The sequence below is a fragment of the Lissotriton helveticus genome, chromosome 7 (assembly GCF_964261635.1).
Source record: "Lissotriton helveticus chromosome 7, aLisHel1.1, whole genome shotgun sequence".
NCBI classification, from domain to species: domain Eukaryota; kingdom Metazoa; phylum Chordata; class Amphibia; order Caudata; family Salamandridae; genus Lissotriton; species Lissotriton helveticus.
Genome location: NC_136068.1, coordinates 1,362,751,726 through 1,362,767,802, shown reverse-complemented (window position 1 = coordinate 1,362,767,802; position 16,077 = coordinate 1,362,751,726). Strand labels below are relative to the sequence as shown.

The following is a 16,077-nucleotide window of genomic DNA, read 5'->3' as shown; positions in this document are numbered from 1 at the left end:
AATACCTCTCTCAGTACCGGCATCATTCCCACTTCCTGGAAACAGGCACTTTTAGTGCCCATCTTGAAAAAATCCAAAGCGACTCTGCAGTCTATAAAAACTACTGCCCCATCTCCCTTCTCCCAGCATCAGCAAAAATCCTGGAAAAATATGTGCAGGAACAACTTTCTAATTATTTGGAATCCCAACACCACTTCCATGATTCCCAGTCCTGTTTCAGATCTGGCTATAGTACTGAGACTGCCCTCCTTGAGGTCTCAGAGACCATGCGAGAATCCATAGAAGCAGTTGTGGTGTGCGATTTGTCCACGGTATTTGACACAGTCTCTCACTCCCTCTTCCTCGAGAGACTTTCCCATTTTAAGATCCAGCGCTTTCCCCTGTCCTAGATTCGGTCCTACCTTAGCCACTGGACTCAACAAGTATCCCTCCACCCTTTTATCTCCGATGAGAAACCTTTGAGCTGTAGAGTCCCTCAGGGTTCGGCACGGAGCCCTCTATTTTTCAATGTGTACCTTTCCCCCCTTGCGGCGCTTGTTGAATCGCACGGGCGAGAGTGATCTCATATGCTGACAACACCCAATTGGTGTTTTCCTTTGAAGATCACTGGGAAGCCGCATTCACCAATTTCAGACAAAGCCTGTGCAGCATTTATTCTTGGATGTCACTCAATACTCTGAAGTTCAACTCAGATAAAACCGAGCTTCTTTTTTTCAATCAAACCTGCCCCCCTCCCTCGACGTTGTGGTGGCCTACTGAACTAGACCCCCTCCCATGCATGTGGTCACGGCGAGGAATCTTGGTTTTCCGTTTGACAATACCCTGTCCTTCAAATCTCAAATTAATCAGGTATCCTCCTCCTGTTTTGGTAAACTTCATATGCTCCGCAAATCTTTGCACTTCCTCCCCCTGGAGTCTCGTAAAACTATCAGCCATACTTTAATCACCTCCCATCTCGACTTTGCTAATAGCCTCTATCTTGGAGCTCCAGCTTTTTTGACTAGGCGCCTGCAGATCATCCAGAATGCAGCAGCCAGGTTGATATGCAAGATCCCTTATCGCCATTCAATCACCCCCCACCTTAGAAAGCTCACTGGCTTCCTGTGATCAAGCGCATCCAGTTCAAGGCGCTCCTCCTGACTGTTCGAGCTTCCTAAGGACGTTGCCCTTCCTACCTTCAAGCCCGCCTTAGACACTCACAACACAGTTGGAATCTTAGATCTAACTCTCTCCGCCTTCTGACAATCCCCCGCTTCCGCGCTCTAGGATGGACGGCAGAGCCTTTGCAGTTCTTACCGCCAAAGTCTGGAATGGCCTACCTCTCTCCCAATGTATGATTGAGTCAGAAGCCATCTCCCAACCTGCTCTGAAGACATGGCTCTTCTCCAGCCCTTAGCCCTTCCTTGGGGGTAGCTGTTGAGCTATACAAATTTCTAATAATAATAATAATCATAGTGATACTCCCTGTCCAGTGTCCTCTCAGCCACGTGCATCATACGACCCACTGATACACCAAACCCCAGCAATTTGAACCCGCTTCCAGTGTTCATCACTGAAATTTGCTAATACAGCATTGGAATTCTACTTGCCAAGACAACGGAGCGACTAGAAATCCAAACAAGCGCTAGGGCCAAAGCACGTAATGCAAAAACATCAGAAAGAAAACAAAACTATTTGAGCAAATTTGAACACCACCAAGGAATAGTTAAGATTACGTTTGGGTGTAGCAAACATACTTCAATCTCCAGATTCTCTGGAACTGCCCAGACTCAAATCCACATCCAAAGTTTCCACACCAATTCTGAATGAATAGCATTTACAATTAGAGAGCTGATTGGAGAGTCAGGCAATAGCCTACTAAACTGGAAGTTTGGGAGAGGGATCCAAGTTGTACAAGTTGTAGTGTTCAAGCAGTGGTGTAGCCTAGAAGAAAAGGTCAAAGCTAGGTAAACTATGCCACCACATCCATCAGAACCTTCTGCTTTTCCTCAGGGCGCTATTGTCTTCCAACCCAACTTAATCTTGGAAAAAGGGAGGAAAAGCGATACAATTCTCCAAGCAAGCGTGTACTAGCAAGCAGCAACTTATGCCCCTCAAGCAAATCAGAGTTAGAATTCCAGACTCAATATGCTCCATTAAAAGCCACACACAAGGAAGCTTCAAATAGCATTGCTTCATAAAGAGAGTTGCATAAATATGGGAGGCAATTTACCAACTTCACCGATTTCCTTATAAATCACTGTCTTCTGTAAAGGTGTTCCCCCCTAAATATTGTTTCAAAAATATTGTCGGACTATATTATGGTGATCAAAATATTGACACTATGAAAATATCGATGGTAAGTATATTATTTAACAATAATATCAACATGTAAACTAGTTTACTATGACAGTTTATTATGTTATTTTATTGTATATTGTCTTTATTTTGTTATTTATGTTGGTAAATGCACTTTGGATTTATTTTTCAATAGCATTATAGCAATGAATATTTTTTTCTAGTAGTTTCATTTATTAGGCACAGGGTGGATTCTGGTGATTTAGTTATTATTTAAACATGTTTTTTATTGTCATTTGTTAACATGTTTAATAAAGTTTCAGATTATTCAGCACATTTCAATTTTGGGTTGTTTGTGTTATATTGATTACAAATGATATTAATTAGGCATATTTTTATTTTAAATGTTATGATCCATAGGTTTAAATGTTTCAATTTATAAATGTTTTTAGATAGCTTTTAAAAATGTATTTTATCATTTTGTTAATTTCTGAAATTTGAAAATGTATTTTATTGTTTTCATTTTTAATTAGGAATAATTTAAAACTATCTTTAAATGTCTTACCTAATTTCTAAAGTTTATTTATTTTATGTGTATTGTGCTTGAAATGATCAGTGTATGCGCTTTCCCAATGTTTGTTGGAATTAAGTTGAATAGTAAATCAGATCTCATCAATATATGACCTTTCTCTAGTGCTTGTTGGACTGCTCTTTTAATATTTAATTTGATTCTTTCCACCCTCTCCCAATGTATGCACATTCTTTAATATTTGTTAGATTGGAGTTAGAATAGTTAAGCTGACACTCCCAATGCATGCACTTTGCCCACTGTTCATTTCACTGGAGTATGAGTGGTAAAAGGGATTCTCCTAATGAATGCACTTTCATCAATGTTTGTTAGACTGGCATTAGAATATTAAACCCGACCCTCTCAATTTAAGAATTTCCCAAATGTTTGTTAGACTGGAGCTAGAATAATACATTTTAACCCTTTCCCCCAATGTATGCATGTCCCCCACTTTTTGTAGGATTTTAGCCTCAATAGTGTGTTTTTTTAATAATAATTTCAGTTTGGAGTTAGGTTACAGCATCTCATTTCATCCTGGAGTTTAAGAACATTTGAGAATTTTTTATTAAAAATTACATTTAATTTTTTTAAATCACTTTCTTTGAGTTATTAAAAAAATGCAGTTTTTTTATTTATTAAATATTCATATTTGTTATAGATTTTTAAATACTGTGTCTCTTTCCAAACAACTTTACTCAGCAAATGTTTGCCAAAATATAATACAAACTTTCACAACACAATTTAAAAATTAAAAATAAAAATACAAATAAATTACATATTCTATCAAAATAAAAAACATAAACAGTGCAATTAACCTAGAAAATCTATTAGATATTAAAACATTTAAAAGAGACTAAAAATCAGCATGGCCAAAGAAAGAACCACCCAGTGGAATGCTTTGCAGCCTCATTTATATGCCATTTTACCTGGTCCTCTATAAAGACATCAGAAACCGCAAGACTGCAAAGACCACATATTGCCTGGTGTCAGTCCTTATAATTCTCAGGGCTTCTCTAAATCCTCCGACCCCAAGGTTTTGACAAAGTGGAGCAACCCATTTACTTCTTGAGCTTTGGTAGGCCGTGCAAAAAATAAAACATGTTCAATAGTTTCAATTTGTGAAATGCAAAATGGGCACTGCCCATTTCTTGGGTTAGTCACTCGCCCCCAACTGGCTGCAAATGAGGTGAGCGGCAGGGTCCCAAATCTTAATTGCAGATGGAGCTTCCAGGCAATAGAAGGATCTATTTAATCAAGGAACTGTTCTATCTTAAAAAAACGTCTTTTAGCTCGAGAAAACTTTTGTACTGATGAGAAACTTACAAGTGTGAGGTCTCAGGCTGAAGGCAGGTTAGGAGGTGGAAGAAAAGGAGAAACTGGTGAATAACTAAGACCCCGGAAGAGGTGGATCTACTGCTTCTGGGGTAAATACTAAAAAAGAGGAAAAATCAATGAAGAAAAAAGAAAACCACCAAAGAGGAGAGATGTGCATGGACAGAGGAGACTGAGAACATCAACGTCATTGAGGAGGAGATGGAAGAAGCGACATCAATGTAGGCACGTGGCACGAGCCAGCATATACGACAAGGATCTGAGGAGGAGTGTTCCTTCCGACTAGCGCAGACCAGGACCACAACAAGTATGCCAAAGGGAAAAGGAAGTACTGACATCCATTGCAGTCAGAAAAGAGGAAACACAACATGGAGGTTTCTCTGTCCCATTCTGCCACTTGTTTCATCCAAGTTAGTGAGCTGTAATGATCCAAACTAAGCAGGCCTATACAGTTATAACTTGCATGCAATTTAAGAAAAGGGGGGTATGGGTACTACAGTTTACATCAGGTGATATTCTGTGGAACAGTGTGAGCACACAGATTATCACTCAAAGAGAGTGCAGCTAGCAGGGTAAAGGGTGCGGCGTTAATGCAGCTCTATGGGATTTTGTGTAGGAGGCAGAAGACCTCCTGGAACTCCTACAGAGAACAGAATAGTTACCTTTGCCGGTGTTTGTTTTATTCCGAGGGAGCATAAATTGAATTGGCCTGGAGGTAGTGGGTCTCAATGAAAGATAATTTCCTTATCTTAGCCCTATCCGAGTCTACCTGTGATCTGACTGGGAAAGGCCCATTCCTAGATAAACTATTAGAAAGATCGTTTTTCAAGGAGGTTCGTATGGGTCTAGGTTCTTATCTAAAGACACCCACATTCCTATGCAGGGTTGTCTCCATGGTGAGTTCTGTAGCGCAATTGTGTCAGCGCCTCTAAGGTACGTTACCCAGTTGAGCCATCCCTTGAAAGTTGCCTTGGAAGTGTCTTTCCATTTGGGGAGTACTATTTTGACTGCCGCTGTTAGTAGGAGGGCCAGTAGGTCTCTATCCTGTTGTGAATCTAACTCAAACAATCGGATCGGAAGTACACCTCCACCAGTTCAAGAAACTAGCGAGAAGACAGTACACTTCTGTATGCTCTCTCTTTATCTCTCTTCACTAAGTCCTATCCTTTCCCCCTTTACTCTTTTCTCTCCTCTTACTATGACAGTGGATAGGGGGACAGCCAAGCATATATAAGCTGTAACTGTACTACAACTAATGTGAGAAGTTGGCCTGGTATATGATGTCTAATATTCTAGTGGCCACCTTGCACCAGTCCAAACGACCCTTATTGATGGTAGGGTATAAAGTCAACCTTATAGAAAGCTTCCTAGTGGTAGCTGTGGGGAGCAGCCTTCAGGCTAAGACTTGGAGACGAGTTAAGCAAATTATTTTACCAAGTATAATCTCTTGAATGATCAAATGAAAGCACACCACACAAGGTATATATCAAATATATATGTATTTATTCTAAACACAACCCCTCTGCACTCTTTATGAGGTCAGAGGTAAAAGTAGAATACAAGGAACTTAATTAGTATACGATAAGTTGCACAGTATACGTTATGCCCTAGGGGCCTGACAAACCATATACTAAAATAGTGGTATGAGAACCACATGAGAGTTAGAAAGCAAGCCTAGGGCCTGTGGAATCGCTGGGGCTGCCTAGAACCACCAAAGGTTAGGATGTAGGAGGCCATGGGTAGACGCGCGCAATGTCTAAACACAGCCGTGGGTTACCATTGACTTTCTATGAAGGACGAACAAGTTATAAAGTTACAGTTTGAGGGTACTTCTAGGTGAACTACGATGGAATCCTTTTAGACTAGGACACTTCGAGAGTCAAGACCCACGGGAGCACCGGAGTACTCGTGTTACCTCACCCAGGGAAGCCAGGTGCATAGGTGCCTTTTGGTGTTGGGTTTCTTTGTCGATTCCAATGGAGAGCTGCGAAGAAGTGCTGCAGGCGACCAGAGGAAAAGTATCCGGGTGGATCCAAGGGTGGATCGGAGATGTGAAGAACCTGAAATCAGAGGAGACAGAGTCTGGGTCACTAGCCAGTGACCAGGATGGCAGCAGGAAGATCCCAGCCGATGTCGGGTGATTTTAGGTGAGAAGGTGAAGCTTGTCTCTTCAGCCACGAGGACCAGGAAGAGTCGACGACAACCAAGAGATGGATTCCAGCTGTCCCATAAAGGATCTAGTTGACTGCGGTGTCAGTATCCGGATTGGACCCAACAAGCTTTGGCAAACACAATCCACGCAAGATGTCGAGATGGGCTTCGGTGCCGACCAGCAAGGTCTGAGGAACTTCCCCTTTGAAGAGGAGTTGGAGCAAGCCTAGAGCAAACAGGAAAGCTGAAGAAAGTGATGATTGGTCTTCATGAGGGCTCACTAGCCAATGGACTAGGTACCACAAAGACGTGTCAAGCTGAAATGCACAAAGCGGGCCCACAGGACACTCATGGAGCTTCAAGTACCCCAATGCACAACTTCAGGATACCTCGGGAGGTAGGTGTAGTTTGCAAAATGCAGGATGTCCAGGAGTTCCGGTCCCACGTCATTCATGTCCGCTACATGTCTCAGCTTTGCTGGGAGCGCAGGTCAGCTTCAGAGATGTCTGGAAGTCCATGTCCTGTGTCACTGATTCTTTATGATCCGGCGGGATCCTCAAAAATACAGACCGGCAAAGATGCAGTTGGTGCCTGTTTAAACAGGGTGGTCACTCCTTGACCACAAGGGAGATTTCTTCCATCTTCCAGTCGATATGGAATGTCGGAGGTCCAAGATATATGTTGCAGAGTTTCGTCCAGGGTAATCTAAAATCCTAGGGACTGGGGTTCTATACTTATAGTAAGTTTAGTGGTTAGACTAACTCTAAGGTCTCTCCTATGGGAGGACCTGGGGAGGGGGTGGTTACACCCCTTCCCCTTTGTCCAGTTTCGTGCCAGAGCTGTGGCAGAGTGCCCCAGCAACCGGTATGAACTGGGAAATGCATGGAGCACCTTGTGTGCCTCAGGCAGTGTCTGAAAACCATTCACTGAATGCAACCCTCCCTGTCCCAATACACTAAAGCCTGTCTGGGGAGGTGCTAGCACATACCATGACAAGAAACCTATTGTCCAGGCCTCCCCTGCCGGAGTTTCATCCAGCAGCAGGAGGGCAGACTTGTGTCTGTGGCATCAGCATCCATTTTGTGATGCTGGGGCGCTGTTTAACTTTAACCGGGTTTAACAGTAACTACATGTCTTCTCCCTCTAGAAGGGTGGACTGCTACCCCTGCCGCTAGAATTGGCAGGGGGGGTGGTATTCCAAAGTGTTTGACACCTTACACGATATGTTTTGATAAAGCCATACCAAAGTTAGCATTAACCGCGAGGATTATAATGCACTTAAGAGTATATTGTATGGCGATATCATAGAACAGCTAAATGGAGATGGTTCCAAAAGCTGCAGAAGGGCTCAGCTCATGCTGGGGCACCCTCTCACACAAAAATAAGCACTCTGCCTCCAGGATTGTCAAGGCCTTCCATAGGAGTGACTTATAGGTTACTATATATATATATATATATATATATATATATATATATATATATATATATATATATATATGTGTATATATATATATATATATATATATATATATATATATATATATACTACATCCAAGTAGGGGGAGATTACACCACCTTACCCAGGCTGTAAGTACAGAACTGTGGTGTCACTTTGGAAGGCTAACCAGGGGTGACACAATACATGCTGCAGCCCCTGGTAGGCCTAGGGTGCACCTATGCCCTGGGTACCTAAGTTACCATATACAGGGACTCACAAGGGTGACCCAGTAACCAATCTGGTATGTACCTAAAGTACATGGAGTCCATTTTATAGAGAAAGCAGATAGTTGGACTGGGACCCTGCTATTCAGGGCCCTAGTCTAAGTTGAAAACCAGCAAAACACCAAGCAAAAAGTGGAGGTAACCATATAGTCAGATTTCCACCTTCCTACAACTGACACAGCCAGTTTGGGCTGCCACCCTGTAACTGCAAAGCGCTGATGATTATATGTTATATGTTGTAAAAAAACAATACAAATTTAATAAATAAAAAAAAAGAAAGATCTTTTTTCACTCAACTCTCCAATTTAACTGAGGAAAGTAGCTTGATGATGATCGACAAGCTGGAATCGGACAAGAGTGGGTAGAGTCAGTCCTCATATCCACATGGTAAGACAGAAAATTCACAGTGGACTAGAAAGGAGCAGCTGCCTTACTGCTTCTGGACTTAGCAGCAGCATCCGATACTATTCACCACCAGACACTAATGTACAGACTCATCTCGGAATACGTGAAAAGGCCTATAATGGATCGCCTCATATCTCAAAGACGAAGCTTGGTTCTCACACCATCTTTCGTATCTACCTCACAGCCAACATTGTGGTAAACCTCAGGAGTCAATGCTCTCCCCTCTTCTAATGAACATCTATCTAACCCCTTTACCACACCTGATCAGCTCATTCAATCTTACATGTTCCTTCTTTGCAAACAATATGCAAATCATTCTAAAAAGCAATAACCTAGCAGACATCTACCAGTCATGAGTTAGCAATTGCCTTACATTCATTGAAGATGAATACTTTCCATCTTCCAAGGTTGGCATCTCCAGCACAGGTTCAAATAGAGTTTGGCCTTTTTCAGTAGTCCATAGCTACCCAAAGCTCATTAATTAAGCTAGGTCACAGGCTTAGATCAGCAGTTCTGGACACACTTAGTTAAATATGGAGCATATTAAGATCTGTCAGCACCAAAGCTGCTCATGCTCACAATATGGACTCATATTTAACTGACATACATGCCCGGGAGATGTGGACCATAGGAGTAGGCCAAGCTGAGTTTAAAACAAAATGGTAAATGCAAGTGCAAGGGTTCTGAGTAGCCAAGCCAAGCTGACCGAGAAGTTCTATCACATAGATCCTGTGGTTGGATGGTATTAGAAACATTCAACAATGTGAGGAAGCAAGCTCACCTATCATCAAATTGCCATAGGTGTATAAAAAATAGATTCCTTGCATTCTGCTTTGCCAACACTGAACCACCTATCAAAGTGGCAACTGCGACCACCCAAGGAGAAATGTGGACTCTGTGGTGAAACACAAAACTTTTTACATGTTTTATGTTTGTTTCCTGCATTGTTTAAACCTTCCAGACATTTGTTGTGCCAACAAGTAAACCTCCTGGATGTACAGTCTTGCAGGCAAGCCATTGTAGCAACCCTAAACCCATTCAACACAGTTTTGAATGTCAGGCTGGTTAAATGTATGTCAGCATTTCTGTACATGTTGAAAGAACAAGAAAATAGTGAATGAGGCAGATGGAACATACAACTACGATCTTGTTAATAAGAAAGAGTTTTTAATCATTGCAAATGATTATGTATTTGCTATTAAATTTACCTGGCTTTTTTAAAACGAGGTCATGCTTGCTCCCAAACCCTAACTATTGAGGCACACCAGCACTTTATGTATTATATTGCACCTTGATTGTGTTTTTACAAGGAGATGATAATGATACTTTTATCTGAATATGTATTTCTTGTGTCGATTTGTAAATTGGCATATAGATCTCTTACAGGATTTTATTATGAGTCTGTTCTTATTTAAGCTGGGTATTAAGTTGTTTGTTTTTATACGTATCTGACAGATTGCAAAGTTTTTTATTGATCATACAATAGAGTTATTCTTCATTGATGATTAACCACCTATATCTCAAAGCTGCAAGGACTTGTTTACAATGGCACAAACACCAGGCTACGTACATATGGCCCAAAGAACTCTATGCCCCACTAGCCTCATTGGTTTCCCCAAACTGGGGAACCCCACCAAACAAATTTACAACAGCCCTGAAATACAAATTGAATAGAGTAACTACACCTCTGCGCTCAACACTAGAAGTTCCCACTGCCATTCTCTACCTGAAGACCCGTAAACTGCCTAATGGCATACTGGACTTTTAACTGTTGGCCCTCATGCCAACTTCATAGACATAGTAAACTACCTATCCAATCTTTTATCTCTAACCACAAGAAGGAGGACAGGTAATCTAGTCATATTGATGGTCCTCCCAGTATCAATTTGATATATTATCCACCTCACAATATCATATAGCAATTCATTACCTCATCAAGACAGTATAATGTGTGAAAGAAACCTTGATAATAGCTAGATGGAATAGATACAGGCTATACCAGTATGTGTAAGTAACAAATAAGTGCTAATCAGACAGGCCTGCTGAGGCCAGAGAGATTTACCACATAAAGCTGGTCATGGCAGTCTCTATCAGTCTACTCTGTAGGTCACAAATTGCTAGTCAATGGAAGCCTTTAGCATAGTCTACTTTACAAGTCCTAAATAATCACATACTTTAAGTATGGACATCCTATAATGACGAAAAGGGACGCCAATAACAGCCAATCTTGTCCAAAGTCTGCAAATGACATCTAATGACTTTCAGATGAAGGAGGTCTGTAATGCAGGCTATCCGTGCACACCTCTGACCCCCTTGCTCTTTGTCGATGCCTGTTAACTCTTATTGATCCAGAAGATCATAGAATGGATGTCGTCCTGCCACAGTCAGGGCAGGAAATCAGATTGAGAACATGCAAGATAAACTACCAACAAAATGAAGGGACCTGCAGATCCAATCTGAGTTACCAGAATAACACACAGTCAGAGCCATCAGGTCGCACCTTTTTGGAACTATTGGCTTTGCTTATGCGGCTTGCCATTCCAAAATGATGCAGTGCAGAGAAGCACATGAAGGAGAGAGTAATACAGAGTATAGGGATGGTATAACGGGAGGCTTGCACCGGGTAAGAGACGGCGGTAGGGAGAGCACTCCAGAGCGCCGGGTGGGTTTCCGGGGGGTGAAAACACATGAGGGAGAGAGCAACATGTGGAGGAGCGGAGAGACTTGCGAGACAGGACAAATCGGGCTGGGGGAATTTAAACGCAAAAAAAATTAAAAACAGGGAAACCAAGAGTGGACCGATAGGGCTGAGAGAGAGAGAGAGAGAGAGAGAATGCACAGTGTTAGGCACCACGCACACAAAGAATCAATGCACGTTTTTTAGCTGAACTACTGTACGATAAATTGTGAAGGAAACAGTGAAAACAGTGACGTGCACAGGGACAACCATGCTCAGAGAAGAGAGGAACAGAAACAGACCTCACGTACACGGAGAGAAATAGAAACGAGAGAGGCGCCGGTGTCTAGAGAGAAGGGAGCGATGGATAGGAGGTCGTAGAGTCCTGGAGACACCTGTGCTGATGTTTACACAATCCCTACTAATTACGACAAACACCGGAAGGGGTTCCTTCATGCAGCCGGAGGCGATCTCTCCTCTCAGTGAGAGAACTCCCTCTGGCTGACATGCGAGGAAATCATTAATCCATCCTCCTCCCGCCCGGCCTTGGGAGATACGGGTCCGAACCTTGGAACGCATCTGTATTTCCTGGCCCCTGCACCCTTTGTCCTTCCGGACTGCACACCCTACCTCGGCAGCCTCACTCCAGCGACCTGAGCCCTGGGTGTCCACTCTGGACGTGCAGAGCACACGCCTGACCCCTACACACCCCGTCCCGCTTCCTATCGGTAAATCCGGTGCTCTCAGTGACCCCTACATCCTCCATCAAGTTCGGGGCATCCAGCCTGCGCCCCTCTCCACTCCCTGAACATCGGAAACGCTCTGCCTGCCCCTTTGGACACGTTTGTCTTTCAGGTTGTCTCCTGCTGTATTCCGAAGCACTCATGACCCCTGGACCCTTTGTCATCCATTCTGACCCCCTGTCTGTCCTTCTGGAGCACTGAGTAGTTCGAGGCACTCGGGCTACCCCCTGCCTGCATCTCTTGTACACCAAGCCCGGCTCCTATCCCCTGCCCTCCGCCGTCACGGAGATGCACCAGTCTCTTCCCAGCAGTCAGAATGGCTCGACCCCTGGAACCGAAGCCGTGTGCCTGATGCTCCTCGGGGAGGCACCCGAACCCTCCAAAACTGCACGCTCCCAGCCCTGCCCCCACCTGGACTCTCGCTCTCTCTGCCTTGCAGTCCGAAGAACCCAGCCTGAGACCACGAACTTCCTTGACACTTTTCTGAGGCACCTCCGCCTGACCCATGCAATCTACTAACTTCTGCAGCTTGACTTGACCCTGACCTAACCTGACCCTTGTGCCATCACGTTCCGCCATACCCACTGAGACTGCCGCATACTCTTCTGTCTCCAACATGATACACTGCACGCAGATTTTAGCAGCAGTTGCCTTATCCCACTTAGTTATCCGGTTCCCAATAGACCAACCACTGAGACCAGGAGGTTGAACACATATCTCTGCAGCAGGTGTATTAACCTACTGTGCACTGGAAGAGAACTTGCCACCTGCAGGCTGCACTCAGATCTCTGCGGACCTCAGCCACGTCACTTGAATGGCATCCGCGACCAGCTACGTATCCACAGACCCAGAGCTTTCTCTCTACCGCTGTTCACCCGGGCCAGCGCTGCCTGCGAACGAGAGGGGCTCATCCGGGTCCCTATCCAGCAGCTGTTTCTGAGCTGTATCTGGGAAACGGCTCTGTGGAGCTCGGTGAAAGGTTCTCAGGGTGTTCCGTGGAATTCGCGGACACCTGAACTCTGAGGGTTTGCTGCATTGTGTGCAGCAGCCGAGACGGGGATCTCAACTTTCAGTTGCAGCTGGGCCCAACACAAATGCCTCACTTACAGAGCCATCAGCACCCCTCTTGTTCCAGTCTTGCTGGCTGGGAGCTGTCTGAAAACCAGCACCGTAATGCCAATGGCATCCAGGAAACAAAGGCTCTCGGCGTGTCACTTCGCAAGAATGGCAGCTAAACTATGCTTCAGTTCAGAGTCAGGAGTTTTCCGAGCACCGTATTCAAGAGACGCAGAACAGTCACAATGCCACCTATATTCTTCTAGATGAGTAATACCCTTTAACATGTGGTAACACTAGAATGTCTGCAGCATTAGTAGTAACCGACGCAGCGGTTTACATAAGATACACACCCGTGACCTGAATGTCACATTAACCAGTTATGACATTTTAGGATGAATCAAACCTATGACGATGCTGCTCACAGATTTATCCAGAAAGTGAATTAACCCTCGGATGTGTATGGCACCCAACGATATGTGCAGCAGGTGCCTTGGCCCATAAAATATCGGAACACGCAGTCTGTTTGTGACCAGTATAGCAATCCAGAGCACATTAGCTTCCCATCTCCTGCCAATTCTTTTTGAGAAGAGCTTTTAAAAGTGGAAAAAAACACAAATGCATGAATTGTCTGCCCGGATCCTTAAACGCCCCCAGGACTGCCACCCTTGACCTCCGGTTTATGGAATCCCAGTGCATTCCATTTCCGGCTCTGACGTGGGTCCCTGAGAGCTTTGCCTGGATCTCTGCCCAGAAACGGCGCGAGCACACGTGAACCCCGCAGAATGAGTGCAGTAAACACAAATCACAAGTACCACTGGCTCTTACCTTGAACTCCATCGAAAGTTGCGGGGTGTAGTCCAGAGTCCACAGGGCCCTGACCAGAGAGGCCAGCTGCTGGGTCACCTCGCCCTTTCCTGGAGGGGTGGGTCCCTGCTCGTCGCCGCCGCGGTCAAGCTGGGACTGGTACTCCCCCAGCCCCAGGTACTCGGCCAGCAGGTCGGTGTTGCTCAGACACTGCACCACCGCGTTCATGAAGCAGGTGTTCCCGTGGTTCTTCAGCCCCAGGACCCCGGGGGTCTTCTCGGGGCCTCCTACCCCAAGGGAGAGCCTCTCGCTGGGCGCCCGCGGCCTCCCCAGGTGGTTGTTGTTGTCGTCCCCGCCGTGGATGGTTCCACGTGGGTGCGGGTCGTGGCTGGCCCCCCGCGGGTGGGCATCGGCGGGACTGGGGGCAGAGGCGGGCACGTGTTTTCTCTTGAAGCCCCCGTCGTCGTCCTCCGCGTCTCCGCACCTGTCGGGCTCGCCCCCCAGGTGAGACAGGGTGCCCAGAGCCTTCAGCACCCGGCTCATGAACTCCCCCATGGAGCGCAGGGACTTCCTGCGGAACAAGCCGCGGGGCTTCTTGCTGCCTCGCTCCTTGGGGGGCTTCTCCTGCGGCAGGGGGCACGCCGCCGCGCTGCCCTGGTCACCCATGGCGTCAGTGATGCCCAATGGGACCTACAGCACCCCAAACTGGCGCATCCACCTCCCAACAGCGGCTGGTGAATAGGACATGCAGCGCCCCAAATAGCCTTCTTCTGTTCAACAGGGGCTGGAGGCAGACAGGGCAGCGGCGCTCAGAGCTGCTTCCTTAGTTTCCAACAACACCTACAGACAGACCCGTCTTCCAGCAAGCATCCAAGACCCCGTTCCAGGACGGCAGCCCCTCAAATAGTCCCCTCCTCTCCCAGTATGGTGGTGAACAGGACGCAGCACCCCAAAGAGACTCTCCTCCCAGTAGCACCTGGTGACCAGTGATGGACAGGACCGCAGCACCTCACGCAGGCTTCCCCACTTCCAGCAGTGGCCGCACACCACCACAATCCGGTCCTCTCTCCTTCAACGGCGCCTGGCGACAGACAGCACCCACAGCTCCTAGAAGACGCCAATCCCCGCCAGCAGCGCCGGGTGATGGAGCGCACCTGCCGCAGAGCAGGCGGATTCCTTCGGCCCCGCCAGGCACTTAGCAGATAAAGTCCGAGGGCTGGGCACCGCCAAGCAGGCAGACCACGAGGACAGGAGACAACGGGTGCCCACCCGGGACCCCCTCACGAGGCAGGGTCCCGAAGGGACCGGGGGCTCTAGCCCCCAGGCTCGGGCAGCGCCCGCTCCACCTGGGCAGGTGCACCGCTCCCTGCCTCCATGCTGCCTGCAACCAGCACACAACGCTTGGCAGCGGCTGCCTTCTGGCTTCCTATTTAGTGTGGGGTTTTTCTCTCCTGGCTCCACCTCTCCCCCTCCTTCCTCGTCTCGAATCTGATTAGCCTGGTTTCCTTTTGAAAAGGAGCCAGGGAGCGCGGGCTCTCCTCGCTGCTTGAGCCACGGCTCTGCTGCAGCCTCTGGACACTGCCGGTATCGGCACCTTGGACAGGTTGCCCCAGTTCAACTCTTTTATTTATTAATTCTGAAAACCTCATCTAATGATAGCCAGACACCTGCGCCGCCTGTGCCAGGCGCCAATGGCTCGCTATCTTTTTTTATTTGGATTTTTGTCTTCTAGGGTGCATTGAGTAGCTAGTTTGTTCGCACCTGACAGGAGTCAATCTGAAATATCCAAAGTATTTATTTAATGTTTTTTCACTTCCACCAAACACTTAGCCTTTGTATAGGCAACGTTTAGTGTAAATTCTTGTTTTGGTAACCATGGAGGGAGTCAATTTCGAGCATTCAAACCTGTAGTCTACATGTTACAAACGGGTATCTGCAAGAGGCGCATTAACCCACCAAGATATGCCATCGAAAATATCTTATGGTTTTTATAATGCGGATATTGGAACATTCTCGCAGTTTCTTAACCCTATGTGCAACAGCAGATGTTAATCGTATACAAAATTCAGTTGGATTAATTGCATCGACTTCTGGAGGATAAATGGCGAAAGTCTCTCTCTTACTCTCTCAAACACAAACTGTCTCACTTTCAAGGTATGGAAATTCAAAAATATATCTACATACATTTATATTATATGGGTAAGCCTTTTTTACAGATTTTGTGAGAGTGGTTTCAAAGCTTATATTTCACAGAAAAAGGGCCTTAATTGTGCGCTATTTTCCATAATTCAGTGATGAAGCCATTTTCAGGATATTTAGCTCCTCTAAAGAAATACAAA

General features: G+C 45.7%; 1 protein-coding gene across 1 annotated transcript in view; it reads right to left on the bottom strand.

Moving 5' to 3' along the window:
- The window catches only part of USP43 (ubiquitin specific peptidase 43), a 1,198,532-nt gene extending 1,183,217 nt beyond the window's left edge, over positions 1-15,315 (bottom strand). Inside the window, exon 1 of the mRNA XM_078654683.1 lies at positions 13,760-15,315. Within this exon, the coding sequence (XP_078510809.1) occupies positions 13,760-14,404 (645 nt within the window). The 5' untranslated portion in view covers positions 14,405-15,315. The remainder of the gene's footprint in view (positions 1-13,759) is intronic.
- Positions 15,316-16,077: the final 762 nt, after the last annotated feature.